This window comes from Squalius cephalus, assembly GCF_949319135.1.
Source record: "Squalius cephalus genome assembly, chromosome: 23".
Taxonomy (NCBI): domain Eukaryota; kingdom Metazoa; phylum Chordata; class Actinopteri; order Cypriniformes; family Leuciscidae; genus Squalius; species Squalius cephalus.
The window spans coordinates 6561499-6587348 of record NC_137144.1 but is presented as its reverse complement, the minus strand read 5'-3'; the positions used below and the strand labels follow the sequence as shown (position 1 = coordinate 6587348).

Genomic DNA, 25850 nt, shown 5'->3' with positions numbered 1-25850 from the left:
ACCTAATTAATGGAACCTAAGTGGTTCCTGCTTAGGGTCCCAACCTCTGGGGAGGCAGCTGCAACTTCACGAGACGTAAGGGAGCTGCCTACTTAAGGAACCCACCATTAAGGGGAGGCAGAGAGCCTCTCTTCCGTTCATTGACATAAATGAATGCTTTCCATGTTCAGGATAATGCTGTAAAAGCCATTCTGGATTGTAATCTCAATGTGTCTTACAAAGAAAAGGGGTAAATTCAAACAATAGTCTCACATAGCCAGATCTTTAGTATAGTCTGTAGTCTTAAATCAAGAGGAAAGTGTGCAGCACATTTTACATATTTATCTAAACATTGCTCTCAGCAGTGTGGACAGGTCAGGATGTTTACCAAACATATATCACTGCAAGGGTGTTCCTAACTTCTTTTTACTTCTAAGCGAAGAACGAAAAAGAGCTTTGCCGTGAGTTTATCGGGGCCTTGATTCACGTTCAATCTCTTATATGTTACGTGTGCATGAGTGTGAGCTGGAAATGAGATCACAATTCTAGAATGACCCAATTAAATGGCAGAAAATTATCTTCAAAATATCACATGGATCATCAAGAGAAAAAAAAATGTATATAAAAATGTTCAGTTCTCAACCAAACAATGTTCAGTAACACCTGGTCAAACTGTCTTTAATGAAAACAAAAAGCTACTTACCGTACTTAGCGTGACTCTCGAGATCAAGAGCTCAGATGTGCTCCTTCTGCTCTATACCCTTCATATTTCAGGAAGAAAAATACACTAACCAGCCTTTACCCCAGCAACCCCAGGAAAAAATAACTCAAACGCAGGCACAGAGCTCCGACTTCATTTATTTAACATGACAGTAAGTCAACTTCAAACTCACACCCACTCGCACTGCATCTATGCTGTGTTATCTATATAAATCATGCAGAAAACATGCATCAAATTTTAACTGTGTATGGGATGGGAATGTTTTTCCATATGGTCAGGATTCAGGAATTGTAACCGCACTCTTCTACATTTATGCTCAATTTCAATTTAAAATGATTACAAAATTGAACCACTTCTGTAGATTATTTGTACATTGACCATGACTTACTGACGTTATAATTTAAGCTTGATAATCATGAATGAGAAATTTACTAATTAGCTAAATGACTTGAGATGAACAATAGAACAACGTCTTGTTCATTTCTTGGTTTTAAAAAGAATTCTATATTTGACTGCATGGCTAATGAATTGTTTACAAGTAACAGATATTGTATGTTTAATCTCAGGTGTGACGAATCTTATTTGTAAAAGTGGGAATAGGTGCCAGTGTTGCTTAGTTAGGGCCAGTTTACCTGCTCATGACGCACCCCAAAGGGTTAGACCTTGTGTTAGTTATTATCATTTTTCTTTGGTTTACAGCACTGGCTGGACAGCATGAATTTAGATGGGGTAATAGAAGTCTCCGAATCATATAAACACGGATATTGTTTACTTTTGTTAATTATGAATTCACAGTTTAGTATTGCCTGCATCATGTTTGCATGAGCAGTGTTTTAAAAAGAAATACACTTTTGTAGATTGTTTGTTTTAGAAATGAAGTTTGCCTTAATAGACCATTTATTTGTTATGCCAAATTAACTATATTCTATTGTTGTATTTTTCAATTTATTCCTGTTTTTTAAACACTCTCCTAGTGCAGTGATTCGAGGTTCAAAGCGGTTTGTTTTGTGAATGAGACGCATGCAGGTGCTGTTAAACCAGTGTAGTTTGGCGTTAAATGCACTCACAAATAAATAAATCGTAGCACTTTTCAATGAAGTAACTTCAAAATTATTTAAAAATACTGTATTGTCAAAAGCTGGAAATGCAATATCCCAAACAAAAAAAAAAAGCCTACATTTTGACCAAAGTACGAATATATAATTGTTTCCATGATAGAAAGTATTGTGTAGAGAATGGTTTGCTATGACTAACCAGAGAAAGTTTGGGAAAACTCTGAATATCAACATGTTTTCATGTTAAATGAGGAAAGACACACTGTAATGACTATAATGACTATTAATGAATGATGCCCCTTTCTTATTTCATAAATAAACATTCAAATTAAAGACTTGATGATGGGCCAATTTTTTTGTGTATTTACTCCAATTCTTTAATCCATTCTTACTTTTTTTTTGTATCTTAATTAGACAAATGTCAACATTTGCATTTTTAAACATGTAAGAGGAACATTACAGCTTGAAGAAACAAAGGCAGGTTTGACATATCTTGACATAAAGAATATGATAATAAAATGTATACTCCATGCAGCAAGCCTCCGACAGATCCTGTGCTGCCCTCTACTGTTCATTCAGAGACTCACATCATTATTCTTAGTTTCATTATTTTGTAAACTAAATACTGATAATGCTTCATTCTACAATGACAATTATTTGATGATATCAATAAATCAATGTGTGGCACAATGACAATTATTAATAATACAACTACAAAAGGAATGTATGCAAAGACAAACTTTGATGATGACTTGACAAAACCTTGTGAAAAAACAAGTGCACTTAGTGTTTACGACACTCTTTCCAATTAAAAACGGAAAAAAATGTATGCAAGTTTTGAAAACAACACCATTAGATTAATAAATTCTGTAGAAGTATTGTACGTTCTAAGTACATGTTTACTTAAGTAGTTAACTTATGTTAACTAATGAAACCTTATTGTAAAGTTTTACCCAAATATATTTAAATACATGACACTTGTTTCAATAGAAATTGCATTGAAGTATAATTTACTATAACTGCTCATCTGTACAGCTAGGCGATTGCTAGGGTATAGTGGCTGGTTGCTAGGTGGTTACCGGACGGACAGGTGGATAAATAAATGATAGAGTTGGAATTTTAGGATCTCAGAAGAGGTAGTAGTTTACAGTAAATACTGTATAAACATTCACATTTTGCCAAGTCAACATATTTAGCAGCTAGAATCTTGCTAGAATTTTAACTTTAAAAAGAATTTATACTTTAAAACTGACTATATACAACATATGTACTACAAAATGTACACTAATACTTCATACAAAAATGTTTGTTTGAAAGATCAGTCTTTAAGATGCAGCTGATGTGGAGCTCTAAAAACACCCGTCCTGCTCATCAAACCTGCTAGTCCTCATAGTTTCCCTTGAACCTAATCTCCAACCATCTTATGACAATTTGTTCCTGCTCAAGAACAGTGTGATTCATTCAGTCCAGTGATGCCATATCACGCACATGGTGAATTTTCCATACCGATGCTCTATACTATTTTTCTATACTATTGTCCGTTCCTTGCTGGTTTGAGTAATTCAGATAATGAATGACACTGAGGCCTGGAACCGGTTGCATAAACTGCTAGACTAGTCTTATAAGTCAATCATCTTTTTTTAACTTTAAGACTGTTCATTACTTTTTTTAAGACGGTTACATAAAAACATAGATGGGTCTAATTTTATACTGAAAAGTAAGACTGATTACCCCTAACTAACTGCTAGTTGGTATAGTTCTTAAGACATTCTTAATATAATGTTTATGCAACTGGCCCCAGATGTCACGCTTACAACAACGATCTAACATATAGCTCTTCTTCAGGTCTGTTTGACTGATTTGATGTAACACAGCTGGGAGCAAACTTGTCCAACTCACTCAAAGCACTAAATTATTTCCTTAAAAGCATACGCATTTGTTTGTTTGTTTTTGTTCTCTTGATTTTGTTGGATCTACAAGGAGAACATCTTGTGTGTGAGGGACATTCGTTGGCGTCTGAATTGTTGTTCCATCCATGAATCTGTGAGGTGGAGAGACAAAATCAGCCAATCCAATCTTGTCTTATAATTTAAATAATAACTTTTTTTTTTTTTTTTTTATGTATAAATTATCATGGGATGTTTTATGGCATAGCACAAGGAGTATGTCTGTATGCTAAGTTTCAAACACTTACTCCAGTTCTTTTAGTTTACTGTGTGGATTCTCCAGCAGATCTGAGAGCAGTTTAACTCCTGAATCTGACAGTTCATTTCCTCTGAGATCCAGTGCTTTTAGCTGTGATTGGTTAGAGCTGAGAGCTGATGCCAGAACAGCGCATCCCTGTGCTGTAAGCCCACAATATGTAACACTGCAAAGGGTTGTGCAATTATAACAAGATTACTTTAAATCACATTTTCTGATCAAGTAAAAACAGACAAATGTTCTGTGTAAAGTATAGATCCATCTACCTTTCAACACATTGTTCAATTTGAAAATTAGAGTAACTAGCAACAACAAGGTTTAACCCATAATGCATTGTAAATGATTCACACGACACAAGTTACGGTTAATGACTGTATTTTTGTTTAAAAAAAGCACAAAACAAAACAGATTTTTTCAAAACAGCATATATTTCACCTCCTTCACTCTCCCTACGAATACAGAGCTTAGAGAGTCCCCAAACATGGGTCTCAAAGTAACACACCCAGACCATTAGGGTGGGTAAATGATGGGAGAATCATTATTGGGTTAAAGAAAACTGTATTACCTCAGAGACTGCAGTCCTGATAGAAGATGACACACTCCCACTGAAAGCTGCTTTAAACCTGAGTCAAGCAGGTCATTAGCACTGAGGTTCAGCTCTCTCAGACTCGAATGTTTGGATGTGTCTACATAACCCACCATCTGACAGCTTTCATGTGTTAGACTGCAATTATTCAGCCTGAGAAAAGCATAAAAACAATGAAAAAGTTTTAAATATCCATACAGTTTCGTTTTTTAATTGTGAGATGCTAACATGAATCTAGAAGCCTGTTACCATAATCTCTCTAGACGAACACATGGGTCTTCAAGCACAGGGAGCAGATCCCTTACTCCTGAGTCTGTGAGTTTATTAATGCTGAGATCCAGCTCTCTCAGGTGTGATGGGTTTGACTTTAAAGCAGATGACAATGCAGAACATCCTTTGGCTGTAATTTTACAGTCTGATAGACTGCAAATATTAAAGGCAAACACACATGAACTAGTGTCATTTGATACACAGCATGTGACATTATTTCCTCAGAATCAGATTGTTAGCACCATGTTTTTGCCCTGTGGGCTGTGTGTTAATCTACTTGATTAGTCTACTTGATTAATTGTAATACCTCAGTTTCTCAAGCATGCAGGAAGGGTTCTTCAGGCCAACACAGAGCAGTTCCACTCCTGAATCCTGGAGGTCATTCAAACTCAAATCTAAATGTTTCAGGCTTGTAGAGGAGGACTGAAGTACTTGGGCCAGTGCAGCACAGCTTTTCTTTGTCAGTTCACAGCCTATCAACCTAAAAAAAAGCCTCCAGTTTATATTAGTAGACTTTACGACATGACTGCTGTTTTTCATCTGCCTAATAGTAAGGACTATGCACATAGTATGTGCTGCGTTCGGAAAGAAAAGGGGGTATAGCTATTGTGCACAATTTTTCATCTGCTACCCTTTTTAGTGTGGAGTTGATATTGATGTATTACAGAGATACAGACGAAGAGATACACCACTCGCATCCTGCTCTTCTCCTGTTGACTCTTTGGTACTGGGAATATGGAGGTCAGAACAAATTCTCTCTCCGCGTCATAGGCAGGACTGAAGATGTGAGTGGGCATGATCGCTATTGTGCCTCACTCCCTCATCAGTTGCCTGATCGCTGTTCTGATATTGGGAGTATGTAGCATACTATATATAGGCTGTTACAGAAGTGGAAAGCAGGTAGTGATGAATGGGCATGACTGCTAGCAGAGTCCCACTTTCCCATTGTTCAGCCCGTCCGATAAATATGGAAGTTGCATTTTGTTTCCCCATGTAGTCATGTACGAATGGACTGTACAATAGAGGAGAATGTAGGAGGCATACACCAGGCAATGGAAGGACAAAGCATAAAGGTGGACATTGTCACCATTGTGAATAATTCTCTCAGTAACATTTGGTTACTGCCTAGCTGATTTCACAGCACAGGCATTTGTTCAGTATTGCGGAGTAGGTATTAATGTTCCCATAGCATTAACTCGATGACGCAATGTTGAGTTCCTCTTCGAAAGGGAAAATCTAGATCCTGCATTTAACCCGGTTCCCTGAATGTATGTAACACGGACGGTTCCATTGCCACAGTTCAGCCATGCCTGCCCATCTTCCTTCAGACCCTAGGCATCCTTTTATAGTGCAGGGGAATTACAGTTAGACCACATAAAGAGACCAATGTGCTCAAGGAAGACAAATGAAATTGAAGTTCAGTCGGTTGGCAGAGATTTTACTGAAGACAAAGTTCCCCACACTTCCAAAGGCCATAGAAAATGAATAAGAGGATCCAGCCTCAAACTAACTAAAGATACAGAAACACTAGTACTTATAGTTTTATGAATAATCAGTTGATGTCATTCCTACAGGTTCTGAACAATACAGATAATTCTAGCAGCATCATCCATGGTATATGCGTGACGTCACCGTCGGCCGGAGTGACTGCAGTCACGCCCACTGAGTGGCAAAAAGCATTGGTTTTCAGTGTGAATGCAGCGAAAAACACACAAAACACATCTAAAACGAGAAGGAGCTTTGGGATTGACTGTACAACTACATTTGACGAAATCTGAGGTATATTTTTACAGACTGCCGAAAGCTACACAACAGTATTACCATCACATACCAACAATTCAGGAAATAATCTAATGAAATACGATTTTCAAACCCTCACTCCCCATTGGGCTTCATCCCATAACCGTGCTCTTTGTGGCCAACTATTGAGGAATAGTGTGATGTTTGTGCACTGTGAACTCGATAGTAGACCGGTTTCTTCCACAATCTCGACACCTCAGTGCACGTAACCTAGACTGTTTTTAAAGTGAGTAAAACATTTGCCACTGCTATTGTACCCAGTAGGAAGTAATAGTTATATATAAATTAGTGACCTCTTATTACATATTAGAACTTACCTTAACGTTTCCAGTTTACAGCTTGTATCTGTCAGCACATCAGAAAGCATTTTCACACTTGTATCGTGTGGATTGTTGTGTGTCAAATCAAGTTCAATTAAGTAAGACGGGTTTGATCTCAAAGCCGAGGCCAAAGAGGCACAGCCATCTTTACCAATGTTACAATGGAAAAGTCTGTAACAGCAAGAAAAAAATCACAAATTAAATATGTTAGTTGTTTCTCCTAGACAGCAATGTGATAAAATGGAGGACAAATGGAGACTTTTGATGTTCCTTCTGAGTAAAAACCCATCAATGATCATTTTATTTTCATACCACAGCACATCAACAGGTTTTGAGACTAAATGCAATGACTTGTAGTTTGTAATTTAGCAATTAGCAAGCAGTTTGCAATTTATGCCATTGTAAATCTCTTCAACATCCTATTCCATGAGTTGGAATCTACTTCCTACCTCAGTCTGTCTAGTTTACACTGAAGATTCCCCAATCCAGCAGCAAGTTGGTTTATTCCTGAATCCTGAAGATTGTTAGAACTCAAATCCAGCTCTCTTAGACATGAGAGACTTGAACTAAGAACAGAGGCCAGGCCGACACAGCCTTTCTCTGTCACATTACAACACCTCAGTCTGAAGGGAAAAGATTCAAAAGATTCACCAGCTATATTTGAAATTACATTACAAGAAACACTTAACTGTTTATCTCATCTAAGTCCTAAAACTTGATCTGCAAAGGTATGTGAATGTATCAAGTTGCATTAGTACTTTTACATGCTACTGCATTCTGAAATGTGTCAAATACATCTCATAACAATACAAATATGCACTGTATTCTCAGCTTTGCTTCAAAGGTTGCTAGAGTTTTCTTTTGGAAGTCAACTGTCATGGCAAAGGAATAATTTGAAGAGAATCTTCCTGTGCAAGTTAATTAAAATAAGTTGACATATTTACAATTAGCTATATGAACAATAGTACATCCAGTTTAATCCCTTTAATAGCCTGGGTTTGCCCATGCTGCCTTGCGTGCAGCGCGAATTTATTCACGCTGCTAGGCAGCCTGGACACCATGGACCAGATTTTCCCCTCAAAAAGGGAACCAATCACAGAACGGGGAGGAAGCAGCAAGACGATAATGACGTCTATGCGACACACCGAAGCAGTTTGTTTATATCTATGGATCCAACATGGCATCAGACGCGAAGTTACCTTTCGATGCAGCCTTAGATAGTGTTCTTAGTAGTTTAGAACGCAAGTTTATTTCGTCTTCTTCCTCGTCGAATTTCTGTCGCTCTACATATGTCATCTGGTATAATTGAAACGATTGGCTATGAGCTACAGGCGCATTTGATAGACATTCGTAGTGCCCAATAAACGTCTCTGGGCATTCGTAAACCACGCCTCAAATACGAGAAAATGAACATGTGGTTCCTAGACCACGTCTCAATGAGACGAGGTCTGACGTTAGCCAGGCTATCCCTTTAAGGTAATTTTAATCGCAACCTAATACTGAGGTTGTTATCAACACAGTAATACAAGAAAGCATGTTAAGTATGTACAACAGGACTGCTTCCTGGAATATGCTAGACAAGTGTACACATCTGTGTTTGCATACTTGAGTAGAGTGAGATACCTACAGAACTGATCGAGATGCTTTGATTACTGGCAACAGTCTCAACACTCCCTCATTCGAGGTCATACTCGGATGAATGAACTTTGCCAAGTCAAAAACATCCAGTTCTTCGGCAGATGTCAGCAATATGTAAGCTAAAGCAGAAAAACGTGAAGGAGACAGCTTTCCACCACAAAAACCCTGTGAATTTATGAATTCCTGGACTTCCTCAACCAGAGAGTCATCTTTCAGTTCACTTAGGCAATGGAAAAGACTGATTGCCTTCTCTGCTGAAGGGTGGTCCCTGATTTTTTCCTTGATGTATTGAAGTGTTTTCGTGTTGTTTTCAGCATCGCTCAGCACCTCCAACCGCAGCTCCTGAAGAAGAGTCTGATTGGACTCAAGTGACAGTCCCAACAAGAAGCGAAGAAAAAGGTCCAAATGTCCATTGTCACTTGCTAAAGCCTTATCCACAGCACACTTCAGAAATTCATGCACTGATAGTTTTTTTAAAGTACTTATGATTTTAGCATTTGTCGTCTGACTGAGGACATTTCGCTGCTTGTTGACAAACACCAGGAAGGCATACAATGCTGCCAAAAACTCCTGCATACTTGCGTGTACGAAGCTGAAGACCCTCTCTTGAAGCAGTCCTGCCTCTTCTCTAAAAATTTGTGTGCAAACTCCTGAATACACAGATGCAACATTGAGTTCAATGCCACATTCCTTCAAATCTTCCTCATAGAACAATAAATTACCCTTTTCAAGTTGTTTAAAAGCCAGCTTTCCAAGCAACAATGTGGTCTTGTTATCCAACTTCAAACCTTCTTCGGAAATCCCATCGTATTTGTGACTCCCTTGCTTGATCTGGAAGATTAGGAAGTGTGCGTACATTTGTGTCAGGGTCCTGGGAATTTCACCACCATCAGAATCCCGAAACATCTTTTCAAGAACTGTAGCTGATATCCAGCAGAACACTGGGATGTGGCACATGATGTGAAGGATCTTTGAAGACTTCAAGTGTGAGATTATTCTGGAGGACAGGTCTGGATCACCTATTTTTTTGATGAAGTACTCTTCTTTATGGGAGTCATTGAAACCTCGTACCTCGGTTACTCGATCAATGAAGTCAGGTGGTATTTGACCTGTTGCAGCTGGTCGTGAAGTTATCCAGACCAAAGCAGAAGGAAGCAAGTTCTTGCAGATGAGGTTTGTCAGTAGGACACCGATTGAGACTGATTCTGTCACACTGGAGCAACTCCTGTTGTTTTGAAAATCCAGAGGAAACCGACATTCATCAAGTCCATCAAAGATGAAGACTATCTTGTATTTGTCTGAATGTAACACTTCTGCGTCTATTTTTAGATTGAAGAAGCACTGAAGAATGTGTATCAGACTAATTTTCCTTTCTTTAAATCCATTCATTTCACGAAAAGGAAGTGGAAATATCATCTGAACATCCTGGTTGGCTCTCTCCTCAACCCAGTCCAGTGTGAACATTTTCACGGACACTGTTTTCCCAATGCCAGCGATTCCTTTGGTTAGCACAGTTAGGATTTGTTTAGTAGATCCGGGAAAAGCTTTAAAGATATCATTAGCCTTGATTGGTGCATCTATTGTGGCTGGATGTTTAGATACCATCTCGATCTGTCTGATTTCATGTTCCCTGCTGTGCTCACTGCTTCCAACATCAGTGATATAGAGCTCTGTGTAGACGTTGTCAAGCAGGGAGGGGCTGCTGTGCTCCTCATTCCCCTCGAAAATGCACTGACACCTGTTCCTCAACATCCTCTTAATCTTACATGTCCAGATCAGATCCTCTGTGAAGTTTGACATAAGATTTAGTTAGAATAAATGTAAAAAAATTACTAAATAATTTAAAGATTTAAAAATCTAGATTTAAAGATTCATATGAAACCACTGAAATGAATACCATTTAGAACATTTGACCTTAATTCCTTCTGCTGAGTTCTGAAAGAAAAAACGGGTATGTAAATGCAAGTAAAAAAAATCATCATGATGTTTAATGTTGCCATGTTTTAGTTGTTGATAATGTTAAATAACTTTATATTAAATGTGAAGTGTGTAATTCTTCTAATGTTGCTCATATTCCAGCTTAACGTTGCACAGTACGTGTTTTGTGTTTCTCGCGAGAGCAATTTCCTCAACGATTTGCAATTTGAAGTTGAATTTGCTCAGCGAGTTACTCTGGTGTCGAGTAATGATGCTCATTAAATATGCCCTTGTATCCGAGCTGCACCAATTACATCGGGTTATCTGATATAGGCGGGCCAGAGGCGAGCTAAAACAGATGACGACAGCGCTGCAACGTCGAAGTCATTAGTAAACATTGCAAGATGGCTATGGATGAACATCAGTTTTTTTTAAACGGCTTTGGCCGCTACAATGAACGAGTTAGACTTGGCTTTTTATCTAAAAGAGGAACAGAAGACGGCGCTCGAATCGTTCCTTTGTAAAGGCCCTTGCACACTGAGTCCGAAATTCGCGTCCGAAATTTTCCCATGTTAAAAAATAACTACGACCTCATGTTATGTCAATCACGCTTGCACACTGCCCCCGAAACTTTCATCCATCAAAAAAAAAATTCGAATCAGGTTAGATTTTCTGCATTTTTCGCATCCGTAGCAAGCATTTTGAATGGTGTTTTGACAATTCAGATCCACCGAATCACAAATGCGAAAACACACATGCGATTATTTCGGAGTCTAATCTACCAGTTAGCTCTGCTAGTAGCTAAGCGTATGTGGCTTGTTGTGATTGGTCGTAGTGTTATCCAATTGCGTGCAGTGAGATTTTCAAATGCATGCTTGGTGCCGCCCCTCGAGCTGGCCGATTTTCATTAGTCGATGCCAGACCATTAATCTTTCTGATTTAGGTCTGGATTTCCAGGCTACTGTACACCTATGTTATTTCAAGTTAGTCCAATCAAAACCACTGCTTCCTGCACTTAAATATGGGTCTGTTCTACACAAGACTGTACTTACAATATAATATAGCATACGAGTCTTATGGACCAACATGGTACTACCTGTATATGAAGGTGTGTAACTGATTTTAATTTTGGGTGAACAATCCCTTTAAACTGATGTCAAACTTTGAGGCACAACTCTTCTCTTTTGCCATGTGAGTGAAGCAGACACACTTTTCTGAAGACTAATATAAATATATGGTTTAAAATGCACCATAAGCATTTGTGTTTACTTCTCTATCAGACAAACACACTAAATTGTTTATAATTGTTTAACACATTGCTTCACATTAACACATACGTCAGTTCTGTGTGGATTGGTTCTCCTCTGAAGTTGTATGGATCATCCATTGACTGCTTATGAAGAATCAGCCTACAGTGAAGAAATTATTTAATGGAGGTTAAAATCTTATAACATAATTCATGTTTGAGGCAGTATATTCACATGTTTATTAGAATAAGGGTCTCACTTGTGTTCAGGGATTTCCTTCTTAAAGTATAACGGGGAAGATTGATTCCCGAGAGACACTTGACTCGGTTCAGCGTGCTCTTTTGGCTTGTTCAAACTCCAGAAATAAAAGAATGAATGATTACATGAATGAATGAATGAATGAATGAATGAAAATAAATGAAATAAATAAATAAATGTAGTTCAGTGCTAACATTTTAAGCTGTGCTGTACATTTCTGTTGGATGAATGCAGTGCATATAATATTAAATTAAAAAACAACTCAACCCGTAAAATAGCCAAGGCCAGGTCCAGTAAAAAGGTCAGTTAAAGGTCATAATTGTCACGTTTATGTTCAGTTAGTTTCACTTGTATGGACTTTTAGCGTGTTTGTCTTCAGTCACATGTTTCAGTTGTTCAAGTTTCCCGCCACTCATCAGTTTCCATGAACACTAATCAATCATCACTGCTGTTTGTCATTATGTTCATTACCATTGTGTATTTAAGTCACTCCCTCACTGGTTTTGTTTGTGTGTTTTGCACATGTTACGCTGGTGTTTCATCTCTTGGATTAATAAAGAACATTTATATTGTTATTCCTCATCTACCGTCTTCCCTTGGACTAAGCGTGACAATAATTAAGCAAAACGAGCACATTATAATTTTGTCCATTAGCCTTCAGTCGCTATATGTGCAAAAACGATTGACAATGTTTGGACCACTTATTCTATTCGCTGATGTCTGTTTACACATACTTCAGTTCTGTGTGGATTGGTTCTCTGCTTAAGTTTTTAGGATAATCCATTGACTGCCCACTTTTCATTGATAAACCGCTTGGCAAAGAAAAGTCAGAGTCCGTGCGATGAATCTGCCTGTAATGAAGAAATGACTTAGTCAGAAACAAAAGTATCCCGTAACCGGGTTTACAATGATAGAGTAATTAGTATTGAGCTCATCATGTGATCTAAACATGACTCCATGCATGAGGCGACCCACTCCATGTAAAATAAAGCAGCTTTAATTAGGCTACTGAAATGACATGATCTCATGTATACATTATTATTAACATATTTGTATGTATTACTTTATGTGTGAAACTTTGTAATGAGAGGAAATTAACGACTTTTGATATTCGGAAAATATAACTATAAGCCATAATGCTTCTGAAAAGTGTAAGCATTGAGCCTTATGTATTGTGTAAACAAGCGCAATCTTACACTGGTTATGATAAATAGCCTCATTATGTGTACGTTAAAGGTTGTTTAAAGGGATAGTTCACCCAAAAATGAAAATTAGCCCATGATTTACTCACCCTCAAGTCATCCTAAGTGTATTTGACATTCTTCTTTCAGATGAATACAATCGGAGTTATATTAAAAAATGTCCTCTTCCAAGCTTTATAATGAGAGTGAATGGCTGGAGAAAATTTGAAGCCCATAAAGTGCATCCATCCATGATAAAAATACTCCACACGGCTCCGGGGGTTAATAAAGGCCTTCTGAAGCGAAGCCATGGGTTTTCGTAAAAAACACAACAACAAAAAACATATTTATAACTTTATAATGTAAAATAACTAGCTTACGCCAGACGACCATACTCATACTACGCAAGTCGACTTCCGCCACAAGAGTAACCCGTTTCCTCTGAGCTTCCGCGTTCATCATTACGCTGTGCATCGGGTCAGGGGTTAGTCTTCCACCGTAAATCGATGCGTACGGCCGTCTGTCGGGAGCTAGTGATTATAGTTTATAAAGTTTTAAATATGGGTATTTTCCTACACAAGCGCATGGCTTCGCTTCAGAAGGCCTTTATGAACCCCTGGAGCCGTGTGGAGTATTTTTATCATGGATGGATTCACTGTATGGGCTTCGAATTTATTCCAGCCATTCACTGCCATTATAAAGCTTGGAAGAGCCAGGACATTTATTAATATAACTCCGATTGTATTCGTCTGAAAGAAGAATGTCATAATACCTACAGTATATAAATCATGGGCTAATTTAAATTTTTGGGTGAATTAAGGTGAGATTGAGATTAAGGTTGGTGAGACTGCACTAGTTCGTACGAATTACCAATTCGCCAAAACATACTACCAAAATGAAGTGCCATGAAATTGTGTTGTCCTCTCACAGTCATTATGGCTTCTGAAGATATTTATGGCAGTTTTATGGCGCTCAACACTATCATGCCAATTTATAACTATTTGACTTTTTTTTTAATTGGTGAATGAATTCATATGATCTCGTTCGTGCATTTCTTTGCGATCTGCTTACGCCCTACTGCTGAGTGTTAGGTGCATGCGTGGAAATCATAGCAAAAACAATTGGTGCAAATCTAATCGGCAACTTCCTGTCTACTTTTGTTGTATTGACCAGAGCAAACATTCCTCAAAATGTCTTCTTTGGTGTTTTGCGGAAGAAAATAATTCAAATGAGTTTGGGATGACATGATGGCAAGTAACTGATGTCAGAAATTATACTCCTGTATTCCTTTAATTATGCAACATTATTCATATTTGTTGATAATGTTCAATTATTTCAACATTTTAAAGAAACATATCAATTTCATATGTAGGCCATCAGGTTTCTTGTGAGGCAAAACTCTTCACTAACACAATTTGCTGTGCGAGTGAGATACATGCTCTGGTCTGAAAACTAATATAGAAATGCATCAAACTTTGAGGCACAACTCTTCTCTTTTGCCATGTGAGTGAAGCAGACACACTTTTCTGAAGACTAATATAAATATATGGTTTAAAATGCACCATAAGCATTTGTGTTTACTTCTCTATCAGACAAACACACTAAATTGTTTATAATTGTTTAACACATTGCTTCACATTAACACATACGTCAGTTCTGTGTGGATTGGTTCTCCTCTGAAGTTGTATGGATCATCCATTGACTGCTTATGAAGAATCAGCCTACAGTGAAGAAATTATTTAATGGAGGTTAAAATCTTATAACATAATTCATGTTTGAGGCAGTATATTCACATGTTTATTAGAATAAGGGTCTCACTTGTGTTCAGGGATTTCCTTCTTAAAGTATAACGGGGAAGATTGATTCCCGAGAGACACTTGACTCGGTTCAGCGTGCTCTTTTGGCTTGTTCAAACTCCAGAAATAAAAGAATGAATGATTACATGAATGAATGAAAGAATGAATAAATAAATAAATGTAGTTCAGTGCTAACACTTTAGGCTGTGCTGTACATTTCTGTTGGATGAATGCAGTGCATATAATATTAAATTAAAAAACAACTCAACCCGTAAAATAGCCAAGGCCAGGTCCAGTAAAAAGGTCAGTTAAAGGTCATAATTGTCACGTTTATGTTCAGTTAGTTTCGCTTTTATGGACTTTTAGCTTGTTTGTCTTCAGTCACATGTTTCAGTTGTTCAAGTTTCCCGCCACTCATCAGTTTCCATGAACACTAATCAATCATCACTGCTGTTTGTCATTATGTTCATTACCATTGTGTATTTAAGTTCCTCACCTCATCTCCCTCACTGGTTTTGTTTGTGTGTTTTGCACATGTTACGCTGGTGTTTCATCTCTTGGATTAATAAAGAACATTTATATTGTTATTCCTCATCTACCGTCTTCCCTTGGACTAAGCGTGACAATAATTAAAGGAGAACTCCGGTCAATTTTAACATTGAGCTAATTTTTTTGTACATTTGGAGTGCTGTCAATACAGAGAACAACGACAAAAATCGGTGTTGCCTACACCGAGTTATCCTCTTTTTAAAATTTGCACCCTGTTGACTTCAATGGGGCAAGTTTTAAACCTGCTTTTAGCCTCTTAACATCCTTGATGTGTCATTACAAGTGCACAGGTCATGTGAGTGATTCCTTCTGAGTGAACACGGTGAATCTGACTGCAGTAGATGTGAAAGATATGAATAAAAATGATGTTTATTCAGCCAGCGCACATGCCTGTATTTACATCCTGTTTTCGGTTGAAGTCCACAGTAATCGATTGTCGAGTTCACGCGCGTGATCATAGGTACTAAACCAATGTGCGTGAACTCGACAATCGATTACTATGGACTTCAACCGAAAACAGGATGTAAATACAGGTATGTGCGCTGGCTGAATAAACATGATTTTTATTCATATCTTTCACATCTACTGCAGTCAGATTCACCCGCGTTCACTCTAAAGGAATCACTCACATGACCTGTGCACTTGTAATGACACATTAAGGATTTAAAGAGGCTTAAACGCAGGTTTAAATGCAGGTTTAAAACGTGCCCCATTGAAGTCAACAGGGTGCAAATTTTAAAAAGAGGATAACACGGTGTAGGCAACACCGATTTTTGTCGTTGTTCTCTGTATTGACAGCACTCCAAATGTACAAAAAAATGAGCTCAATGTTAAAATTGACCGGAGTTCTCCTTTAAGCAAAACGAGCACATTATAATTTTGTCCATTAGCCTTCAGTCGCTATACGTGCAAAAACGATTGACAATGTTTGGACCACTTATTCTATTCGCTGATGTCTGTTTACACATACTTCAGTTCTGTGTGGATTGGTTCTCTGCTGAAGTTTTTAGGATAATCCATTGACTGCCCACTTTTCATTGATAAACCGCTTGGCAAAGAAAAGTCAGAGTCCGTGCGATGAATCTGCCTGTAATGAAGAAATGACTTAGTCAGAAACAAAAGAATCCCGTAACCGGGTTTACAATGATAGAGTAATTAGTATTGAGCTCATCATGTGATCTAAACATGACTCCATGCATGAGGCGACCCACTCCATGTAAAATAAAGCAGCTTTAATTAGGCTACTGAAATGACTTGATCTCATGTATACATTATTATTAACATATTTGTATGTATTACTTTATGTGTGAAACTTTGCAATGAGAGGAAATTAACCACTTTTGATGTTCAGAAAATATAACTATAAGCCATAATGCTTCTGAAAAGTGTAAGCATTGATCCTTATGTATTGTGTAAACAAGCACAATCTTACACTGGTTATGATAAATAGCCTCATTATGTGTACGTTAAAGGTTGTTTAAAGGGATAGTTCACCCAAAAATGAAAATTAGCCCATGATTTACTCACCTTCAAGTCATCCTAGGTGTATTTGACATTCTTCTTTCAGATGAATACAATCAGAGTTAGATTATCGTTCATCATTACGCTGTGCGTCGGGTCAGGGGTTAGTCTTCCACCGTAAATCGATGCGTATGGCCGTCTGTCCGGAGCTAGTGATTATAGTTTATAAAGTTTTAAATATGGGTATTTTCCTACACAAGCGCATGGCTTCGCTTCAGAAGGCCTTTATTAACCCCTGGAGCCGTGTGGAGTATTTTTATCATGGATGGATGCACTTTTTTGGGCTTCGAATTTATTCCAGCCATTCACTGCCATTATAAAGCTTGGAAGAGCCAGGACATTTATTAATCTAAATCTGATTGTATTTGTCTGAAAGAAGAATGTCATATACACCTATATAAATCATGGGCTAATTTTCATTTTGTGAAATTAAAGTGAGATTGAGATTAAGGTTGGTGAGATTGCACTAGTTCGTACGAATTACCAATTCGCCAAAACGTACTACCAAAATGAAGTGCCATGAAATTGTGTTGTCCTCTCACAGTCATTATGGCTTCTGAAGATATGTATGGCAGTTTTATGGTGCTCAACACTATCATGCCAATTTATAACTATTTGACTTTTTTTTTTAATTGGTGAATAAAGTCATATGATCTCGTTCGTGCATTTCTTTGCGATCTGCTTACGTCCTACTGCTGAGTGTTAGGTGCATGTGTGGAAATCATAGCAAAAACAATTGGTGCAAATCTAATTGTCTACTTCCTGTCTACTTTTGTTGTATGGACCAGAGCAAACATTCCTCAAAATGTCTTCTTTGGTGTTTTGCGGAAGAAAATAATTCAAATGAGTTTGGGATGACATGATGGCAAGTAACTGATGTCAGAAATTATACTCCTGTATTCCTTTAATTATGCAACATTATTCATATTTGTTGATAATGTTCAATTATTTCAACATTTTAAAGAAACATATCAATTTCATAAGAAATCTGTAATATTATAGTCAGCTGTGTATATGTAAGCCATCAGGTTCCTTGTGAGGCAAAACTCTTCACTAACACAATTTGCTGTGCGAGTGAGATACATGAGGTCTGAAAACTGATATAGAAATGCATCAAAAGCTGTTACATTTAGAATTATTATAATTATAATTGTTTAAGACATTGCTAACATACTTCAGTTCTGGACGGATTGGTTCTCCACTGAATTTTAAAGGATGTTTCATCGACTGCTCACTTTTCATTGACAAACCGCTGGGCAAAGAGAAGTCAGAGTCCTCACGATTAATCAACCTAAAATGAAGAAATGTTTTAATGGAAACAAAATTGTAATACTTGTTTGAGGCAGTTTCCACAAGCTTATCAGAGATGGGGTCTATGAGCTCACCGGTGTTGAGCAGTTTTCTCCTTCAGTGTTAACAGACGAGACAAAGACTCGTTTCCCAGTGACACATGACTTGGTCCAGGTGAAACAGGTTCATTTGGCTTTTTCAAGCTTTAAAAACAAATCCAGAGCTGGTTCTTTATGATATGTTTTATATTTATGATGTTTTGAATCAAATGCAGATATAAGCAGATGAATAAACATGAAACAACTCAAACCTCAAAACATCCACTTCAACCGCAGGCCCTCTGTCTCCACTCATTTTACTGTTGGACTGACTAGTCACAACTAGTCTAGATCAGCATACAGGCATCAGTTAAACATCCTTCCACCTGCGACAACAGACAGACTACACTGATGTAAATCACCACTTAAAGAGAAACCAGTGACAGAATTCTTCTTTTCACATGACACAGATTTGTTCCCACAATGAAATGAGTTTTGGGTTTAGCGTTTGTAAAATCAGACATTGTTTAGAAAATGTATTTATGTTTCATTATATATACAAAATATATATACACAAGAGATGTAAAATGTTTTAAAGTAGCATTTGTAGTGATAACTAACTGAAAGATAAGTATGCATAGTATATTTCTTTTCTGAAACAATTTAAAACTCATATATTTTAATGTTTACCTTTGTTGAACATGTGAAAGACATAATGTAACAGTGTTAAAGTATCTTTAATTGTATACAAATATGTTTAAACAAGTAATAAAAACTCGGTGAGTGTTTTAGCGCAATTTTCTCACCTCATGGGATCACAACACTAAGAGATAGTAAATCTTTTCCTGGATTTTTTTTTTGTGCGTTCCCGAGATTAGACCTTCCTTAACATAATGCCGAAAACCTGGTTGAGGAGTAGATAGAAGTGCAAGATTGGTGCGCACAGACGCACAGAACAGAAATCATTGTCCGGTGGAAAATTGCGCTAAAAATAACAAAATTGCATAATATAGCCTAGTATATAGATAATCATTACCCTGAACACACACAGGTCTGTCTGAGTTTTAAGACCCATGATTATAACTGTATGTTGCTACAGTATGTTATATAAATTGCATAGCCTACATGTTAAAATTGTAAATATATTTTATTACTCACCTCACAATACGGATTTCTGCTTACTTATGAAAATACAAACATTTTAGCTCCCCGTCAGTTCCCATTTCTCTGCTTTTCCAACTGTTTGTGAGTATTATTTTTCGTCACCTTTCTTGTTATATAAAATGGAATGCAGCTCTACTACATTTTACCTCATGAACCATGGTGAACAAAAGGTTCTCTTAAAGGTACAGCCCACAATTAAAGCATTAGCAATGAAAAATCAACTCGCTCTCATGCCTCTTTTGAACTTGTATGAACTTCCTCCTTGGAACACAAGACTGATATGCCTAATACTACCTATAAATGACAGTGTATGGGCCAAAATGTGCAATATACCACAAAACATGCTGCACTGGATTGATTTTAACATTGCTATTAAATTGGACTGTCAAAATGTAAGAAACCTTTATGTAAACTTCATTTAAAAATACAAAATAAAAATAAAACCATTAGAAAAATGTTTCAAATCATGTACACACACAAGACATGAAGGCTCCAGTCATCAGCAGCAGTGTTACTAAGTATTTATTAAAACTGAAACTATTAAAAATAGTTTTCAGTAACTGAAGTTATGCTGAAATAAAATATAAATATTAGATGCAAACCTTAAACTTACATGAAAATTAGAAATGTTGCCTTGGCAGCCTAAAATTATTAACACTAAAAACTGTAAAAAATATATTTTTATAAAAATTATGAAAACACACCACAAACCGTTAAAATATCAAAACTTTAATAATGTGTAAATAGTAGTACTCTATAATAAAAAACCAAACAAATTAATCACACATTTTCTGTAATTATTCGTGATTAACAGCACCTAACATTAAAGTTTTTTTTATTTTATTTTATACTGTGATAATTTCACATTTAATCTTCAAATTAATGTAGACACAACAAAAGCCAGTATATATTTAAATATTTGTTTATGGCATCTTTTTATTTGGCATCACCGATATCAATTGTTACGTACTGCTCTGAGACAAGAAGGTTGAGGATCCAAATGCAGTTTATTTAATAGGGGCAATCCAAACACGTAATCCAAAGTATAGGCAAGGTCAAACACAGGCAGGCAGTCCCATCTAACAGGCAGGGAACACAGGCAAAAGGGAAATCCAAGGGAACAGGCAGAGAATCAAGAGAACCAGGACACGGGAGAAACAGGATACACACACGCTTGGAATTGCAGTAGAAATACTAAACAAGACTTTGCAGGGAAACCAGGCTGTTATAGGGTGAGTTAAACAAGGTAATGAGACATGGCTGAAAACAATGAGTGCTGATTAGTCCAGGCAGAGAATTATGGGGGATGTAGTTTGTGAGGGAATGACAATAGTCTGATGTGGAGTGCCCTCTGGTGGCTCTCAAGGGCACTCCAACTAGTGACGTAACATAGCTCCCATCCTAAGGAGCAGCTTCCAGACGCTCCTAACATAAGGAGTCCAGGCTTAACGGAGACGGACAAGAGGGCGGGATGGAGGGCCAGGTCCGTGGAGAGGGGGAAAGACTGGAGAAGGAGGTAGTGCAGGGGGCCAGGGCTGAGCAGTCGCCGATGGTTCAGGGGGCCAGGGCGGATGCAACGCTTCAGGGGGCCAGGGCGGCGCCGGCTGGTCAGGCGCAGAGACTGCCATCTTGTCTGAAGACACAGGCGCAGAGGCTGCCATCTTGTCTGAAGACACAGGCGCAGAGGCTGCCATCTTGTCTGAAGACACAGGCGCAGAGGCTGCCATCTTGTCTGAAGACACAGGCGCAGAGGCTGCCATCTTGTCGGAAGACACAGGCGCAGAGGCTGCCATCTTGTCTGAAGACACAGGCGCAGAGGCTGCCATCTTGTCTGAAGACACAGGCGCAGAGGCTGCCATCTTGTCGGAAGACACAGGCGCAGAGGCTGCCATCTTGTCTGAAGACACAGGCGCAGAGGCTGCCATCTTGTCTGAAGACACAGGCGCAGAGGCTGCCATCTTGTCTGAAGACACAGGCGCAGAGGCTGCCATCTTGTCTGAAGACACAGGCGCAGAGGCTGCCATCTTGTCCACGGGCTCTGGACATTGTGCTGCCCACACACACAAAATAGCCATGGCCATGATGATCAGCGCTGTATCATCCGGAGCTGACTCAGGCGTGGCAGCCATCTTGTTCGAGGACTCTGGAAGGGCGGCCATCTTGATGGGAAAAAGCTCAGGCTCGGCAGGCAACTTTACTGGACATGGTGGTGAATTTGGTGGGCCAAGCTCCGCGGCCACCGGAGGTTGGTGCATACTGCCCCCTCCCAAAAAATGTCTAAGGGAAACGTCCTCCTTAAACTCCCCGACAGTGAAGGAGGAACCAGTCAAATGAAGGGCATAATCTAGGAACTCTCTCAGTGATCCTCGAGGACTATCATGGATTAGTGTGGATTGTAAAGTGTTGTTAAGTCCATAACAAAAGAAGTCAATAAGAGCATAGTCTGGGAGGTTAGTGAAACTGGCAATACCTAAAAAGTCCTGAATGTGGTCCTCGAGGGAAGGAGTTGGTGGATGAAACGTACTGCTGGATCCATAGTGGCAAAGTCTTCTGTCACGTACTGCTCTGAGACAAGAAGGTTGAGGATCCAAATGCAGTTTATTTAATAGGGACAATCCAAACACGATTGGCATTTTTTGTTGTATAAAAAATATAACAACTTTTAATTTAAATGAACTTAAAACAATCTTCACATTAGCCCATTATAATAAATGTCACATTGACCTGTAGCCTGACGTCGTCATACTCAGATTCTAGTCAGAATATGAGTCTGATACTGCTCCATTGGGCTGTGATTATGGGGCGTGTTTCAACCGAACCAGGAAAGAAAACACCTCTGCACTCAATTGGATAGATCTACAACCAATCAGAGCAATGGAGTAAGTGACATATGTCGAGCGATGCATAGTTGTCAACAGAACTCAACTGCACGCACGCTGGAAGAAGAAGATGAGTGTAAACGATCTTTGCCGGTGTTGTAAAAATAATTTAAGGATACACGGAGTACTTACCAACACGATCATCATTTTTGAGAGAAATAGTAAAGGTGAATGCATATGTGAACAAGTTCTCCGTTTAGGATTAGAACTCAATCTTATCGCAGCCCAAGTGCTCTTTGGTGATGTGGATGATTACGTTCCTGTTAATCATCTGTCCATCATCGTATAAAGCCCGTCCTGACAATTTCATTGGTCCGAACAGCTCTAGTTCGAGCATAGTTGCTCCACAACGGATCAAGTCCAGACCAAACTTCCCGACCTCAAATGTTGTGGGCGGGGCTAAGTTCGGCTGGCATCCAGGCTAATTGACCTGTGCCCTTAAATATATCAGGGCTCAACAATAAGGATTTTTTCTATTGTCCCAGTCAGACCATTTCAGATTTTTACTTGCCCTGCCAAAATTCACAAAAAGTTATTGTTTTCATTTTTTTTGACCCTGTAAACAGTGCTTTAAGATTTTCAGGTAGGTCTTACAGGTAGTAAATATACAGAAATGAATAAAAGTTACCAAACACTTCACAGTCTTCACTGCATAAATTATAAATGAAATATATATTTATACTTATTAAAGCTACAAAAGTTATTCAGTCAAAAGCAGTGAGTGATTTTCTCTTTTTCTTTTGTTCTTTGATTACCATTACTGACAGTTATTAGACTGCTGTCACTTTAAGACTTGCCGCATCTGAGATCTGACATGCATCCCATTTTCTCATAACTCTTTCCGTTCATTTAGGACTTAATTTAACTCATTTAAGACTCGAGGATACTCGAATAAAGAGACATTTTTGCATAATTTTGTGTGTTTCTGTCTTTTCAAAAGTGAAAGATATCTCAATGCGGTACTCGTGCGCTGTCTGAAGCGGCTTTCCCAGATTCAGATTCATTCTTTATTGTCCTCGATAGAGGAAATTTGTTTTCACAGACTGTACCAGGAGCAACATTTAGCATGCATAATATGCACATACTCCAAAAAATACACTATTTTTATGGGGTAGCTGTCTGTATCTCAAGCCTCAGGAAAGAAGGGTGCAACATGAGTTGAGAGGGTGGCTGATTTTGTATTATGATGTTTGCTCTACGAGTGGTAGCAGTGTCAACGAGAACCAACAAGTTGGGAGTGCCCTGGTGAAAGGTGTTTTTCACCTGGCTGGGAACACCAATTATTTTTGAGGAAATGTTAGTGATTTTAAGGAGCTTGTTTCTATTGGTGAGAGAGAGCATGAAAAAGCAGGCAGCACAGTACAGGAGGATGGGTTCAATGATACTACGGTACAAGAGAAACAGGAGGTGTGGTTTGACTGAAAGAACGTATGAGTTTATGTATGACAAATAGTCTTTGTTTGCAGCGTCTATGGATGTCTGTGATGTGATGATCAAAACTCAATTTATTATCCAAAATAATTGTCAGAAACACAGGGTTATGACTAATGTGAAAACTTGAACAGTCAAAAAGGTGAACCCAAATGCAGAAAACCAGATGACAGTTCTGGGGAAAAGTCTTCAAATCTTTTATTTGATGAAAAGGAACGTCCAAACTTCTCAACTTATAAATCCAAAAAGTAAAAAAAAAAAAAAAAAAAAAAAAATTCCAAAAATAGTTTGACAAATAGTTTGACAAAAGTCCACCAAGTAAATCCAGAAGGAATTCAAAAAAAGTTCACAAAGAAGATCTGTGAGTACTCCAAAAATTTCAAAGTGCGAAAGTCAATAAAACAAAGGAACCATACCAGGTACACAAAGAAGATTTAGATAATTCCAAAAGAGGCACAGACAGCGAATAACTTAAACAGTGTCATGGCACTGGAAACACTGAGCAAAGTACTCAGGAGAAGGGTGACTTAAATACACAAACAGGGAACAAGGCACAGGTGACAACAATAAGACATAATGACAGAGATTGAAAACCAACAAGAGACGCAATGGGGGCCTCTAGTGGCTAAACATAAGTCTAAAACCCTGACAATAATTCCAAAGTACCTGAACCTGTCGACAATTGACTGACCATTGATGAGATAGGGCAGTGAGGGGTGGAGAGTTTTTGGCATGTGTGCAGGATGAGTTCCTGACATCAAAATTGTTCAGGTCTTTGGTGAACGAGTTGGGGTCAGTAGGTGTAGGGGTGCTTGCTTTCTAAGTGATTCCAGTGTTTTCACTTTCTGAAAGGCCTGTCTGGTGTTCATGTTTCTGAAATCCTGTTCTAATTTGTCCTTACATGCAAGTTTTACCTTTTTGATTCGATTTTTCACAGAACGGTTAATGTCTCTTAGTGAAAGACAGTCCTTGCGATTAAATGCTTGTTGTTTCTTCTTGAATTTTAGTTTTATTTGGTGGGTCATCCGTGGTCTGGAGTTGGGATATTTTCTTACAGTTTTGACTATGATAGTGGTTGTCATACAAAACTTGATGTAGTCAGTTATTGTCTCAGTTTTTATATCAAAGTTGCCATCAAAAATACTGTCTGTGCATGGAGTCGCGCAGTTGCATCCTCTGACCACTGGGTGATGTTGTGAGTGGCTGTTTTGTTTACTCTTCAGCATTTGTCTATATTGCAGAAGCAAGAAGGTTGTGATCTGCAGCGCCTAATAGGGGATGCACTCAAATAGTATAAGCATTGTTTATATAATCCCATAACACAAATCTAATACATTTTCCTTCCCTGTGTGGGAATCTACATACTGTTTAAAGGATGAAATAATCCACATATAAAACACCGGAGCGTCAGGATATTTGCTCAACATAGCATGAACATTCTGGGCTGCTAGCCCAGCTGCCGTGTTGGTATTAACGCCAGGCAGGAAATAAACACAGCTGATAACCACTGTGAGAAATTCCCGAGGGAGGTAGTAGGGGTGAAGCGAAAGAGTCAGCATTTCAATGTCAGGTGTGCAAATCTTATCGTGGATCTTGACGTTGTTGCACCACCGGTTGTTAATATAAACACAGACCTGTAGCCTGTAGGCTTCTCCGTAGCCTGGTACCTTCCTCGTTCCCTCGGCTTGCATAGGATGTCAGAGATTGCAGCCGATTTTGAGCCAAGAGTGCACTTCACCAGAGACCTGGAACATGTCCTGCCTTCCCCTGCCCCCCTTTAGGTTCTGTGCGCACAAGTCGTGTGTGTCACACAGACAGGAGATTCACAGACGCGTGCCAGTACCGCATTTAGTTCTCTTTTGTGCCTTGTCGCGCTTGAATGGTTTAAAAGCATTTGCATGAATGAGAGTGTGATCATATAATGTAATGCTTGCCAAATGATGATGGAAAAAAAATATTTGAAAAATTATTTATCACAAAATGAATGCGCTAGTTATGACAGCCCTTG

The 25850-nt window shown here is 38.4% G+C and overlaps 1 protein-coding gene across 2 annotated transcripts; it reads right to left on the bottom strand.

Annotated features, from left to right (window-relative positions):
- Positions 1-827: 827 nt before the first annotated feature.
- LOC307151868 (NACHT, LRR and PYD domains-containing protein 3-like) lies at positions 828-19697 on the bottom strand. 2 transcript variants are annotated; one of them, XM_079860068.1, is made up of 20 exons: positions 19527-19619; positions 19175-19272; positions 18641-18754; positions 18426-18533; positions 18215-18331; positions 16490-16606; positions 14993-15088; positions 14824-14895; positions 12728-12844; positions 11995-12090; positions 11826-11897; positions 10469-10506; positions 8561-10355; positions 7383-7556; positions 6931-7104; positions 5121-5294; positions 4793-4966; positions 4523-4696; positions 3950-4123; positions 828-3796 (listed from the first exon to the last, which is right to left on the bottom strand). In XM_079860068.1, the coding sequence occupies exons 3-20, from the start codon at positions 18682-18684 to the stop codon at positions 3676-3678; spliced, it is 3837 nt and encodes a 1278-aa protein (XP_079716194.1). In that variant the 5' UTR covers positions 18685-18754; positions 19175-19272; positions 19527-19619; the 3' UTR covers positions 828-3675. The 2 variants fall into 2 exon arrangements, with proteins under 2 accessions (XP_079716194.1, XP_079716195.1); XM_079860069.1 differs by lacking the exons at positions 11826-11897; positions 11995-12090; positions 12728-12844; positions 19175-19272 and having other exon boundaries at positions 19527-19697.
- Between the last annotated feature and the right edge of the window lie 6153 nt (positions 19698-25850).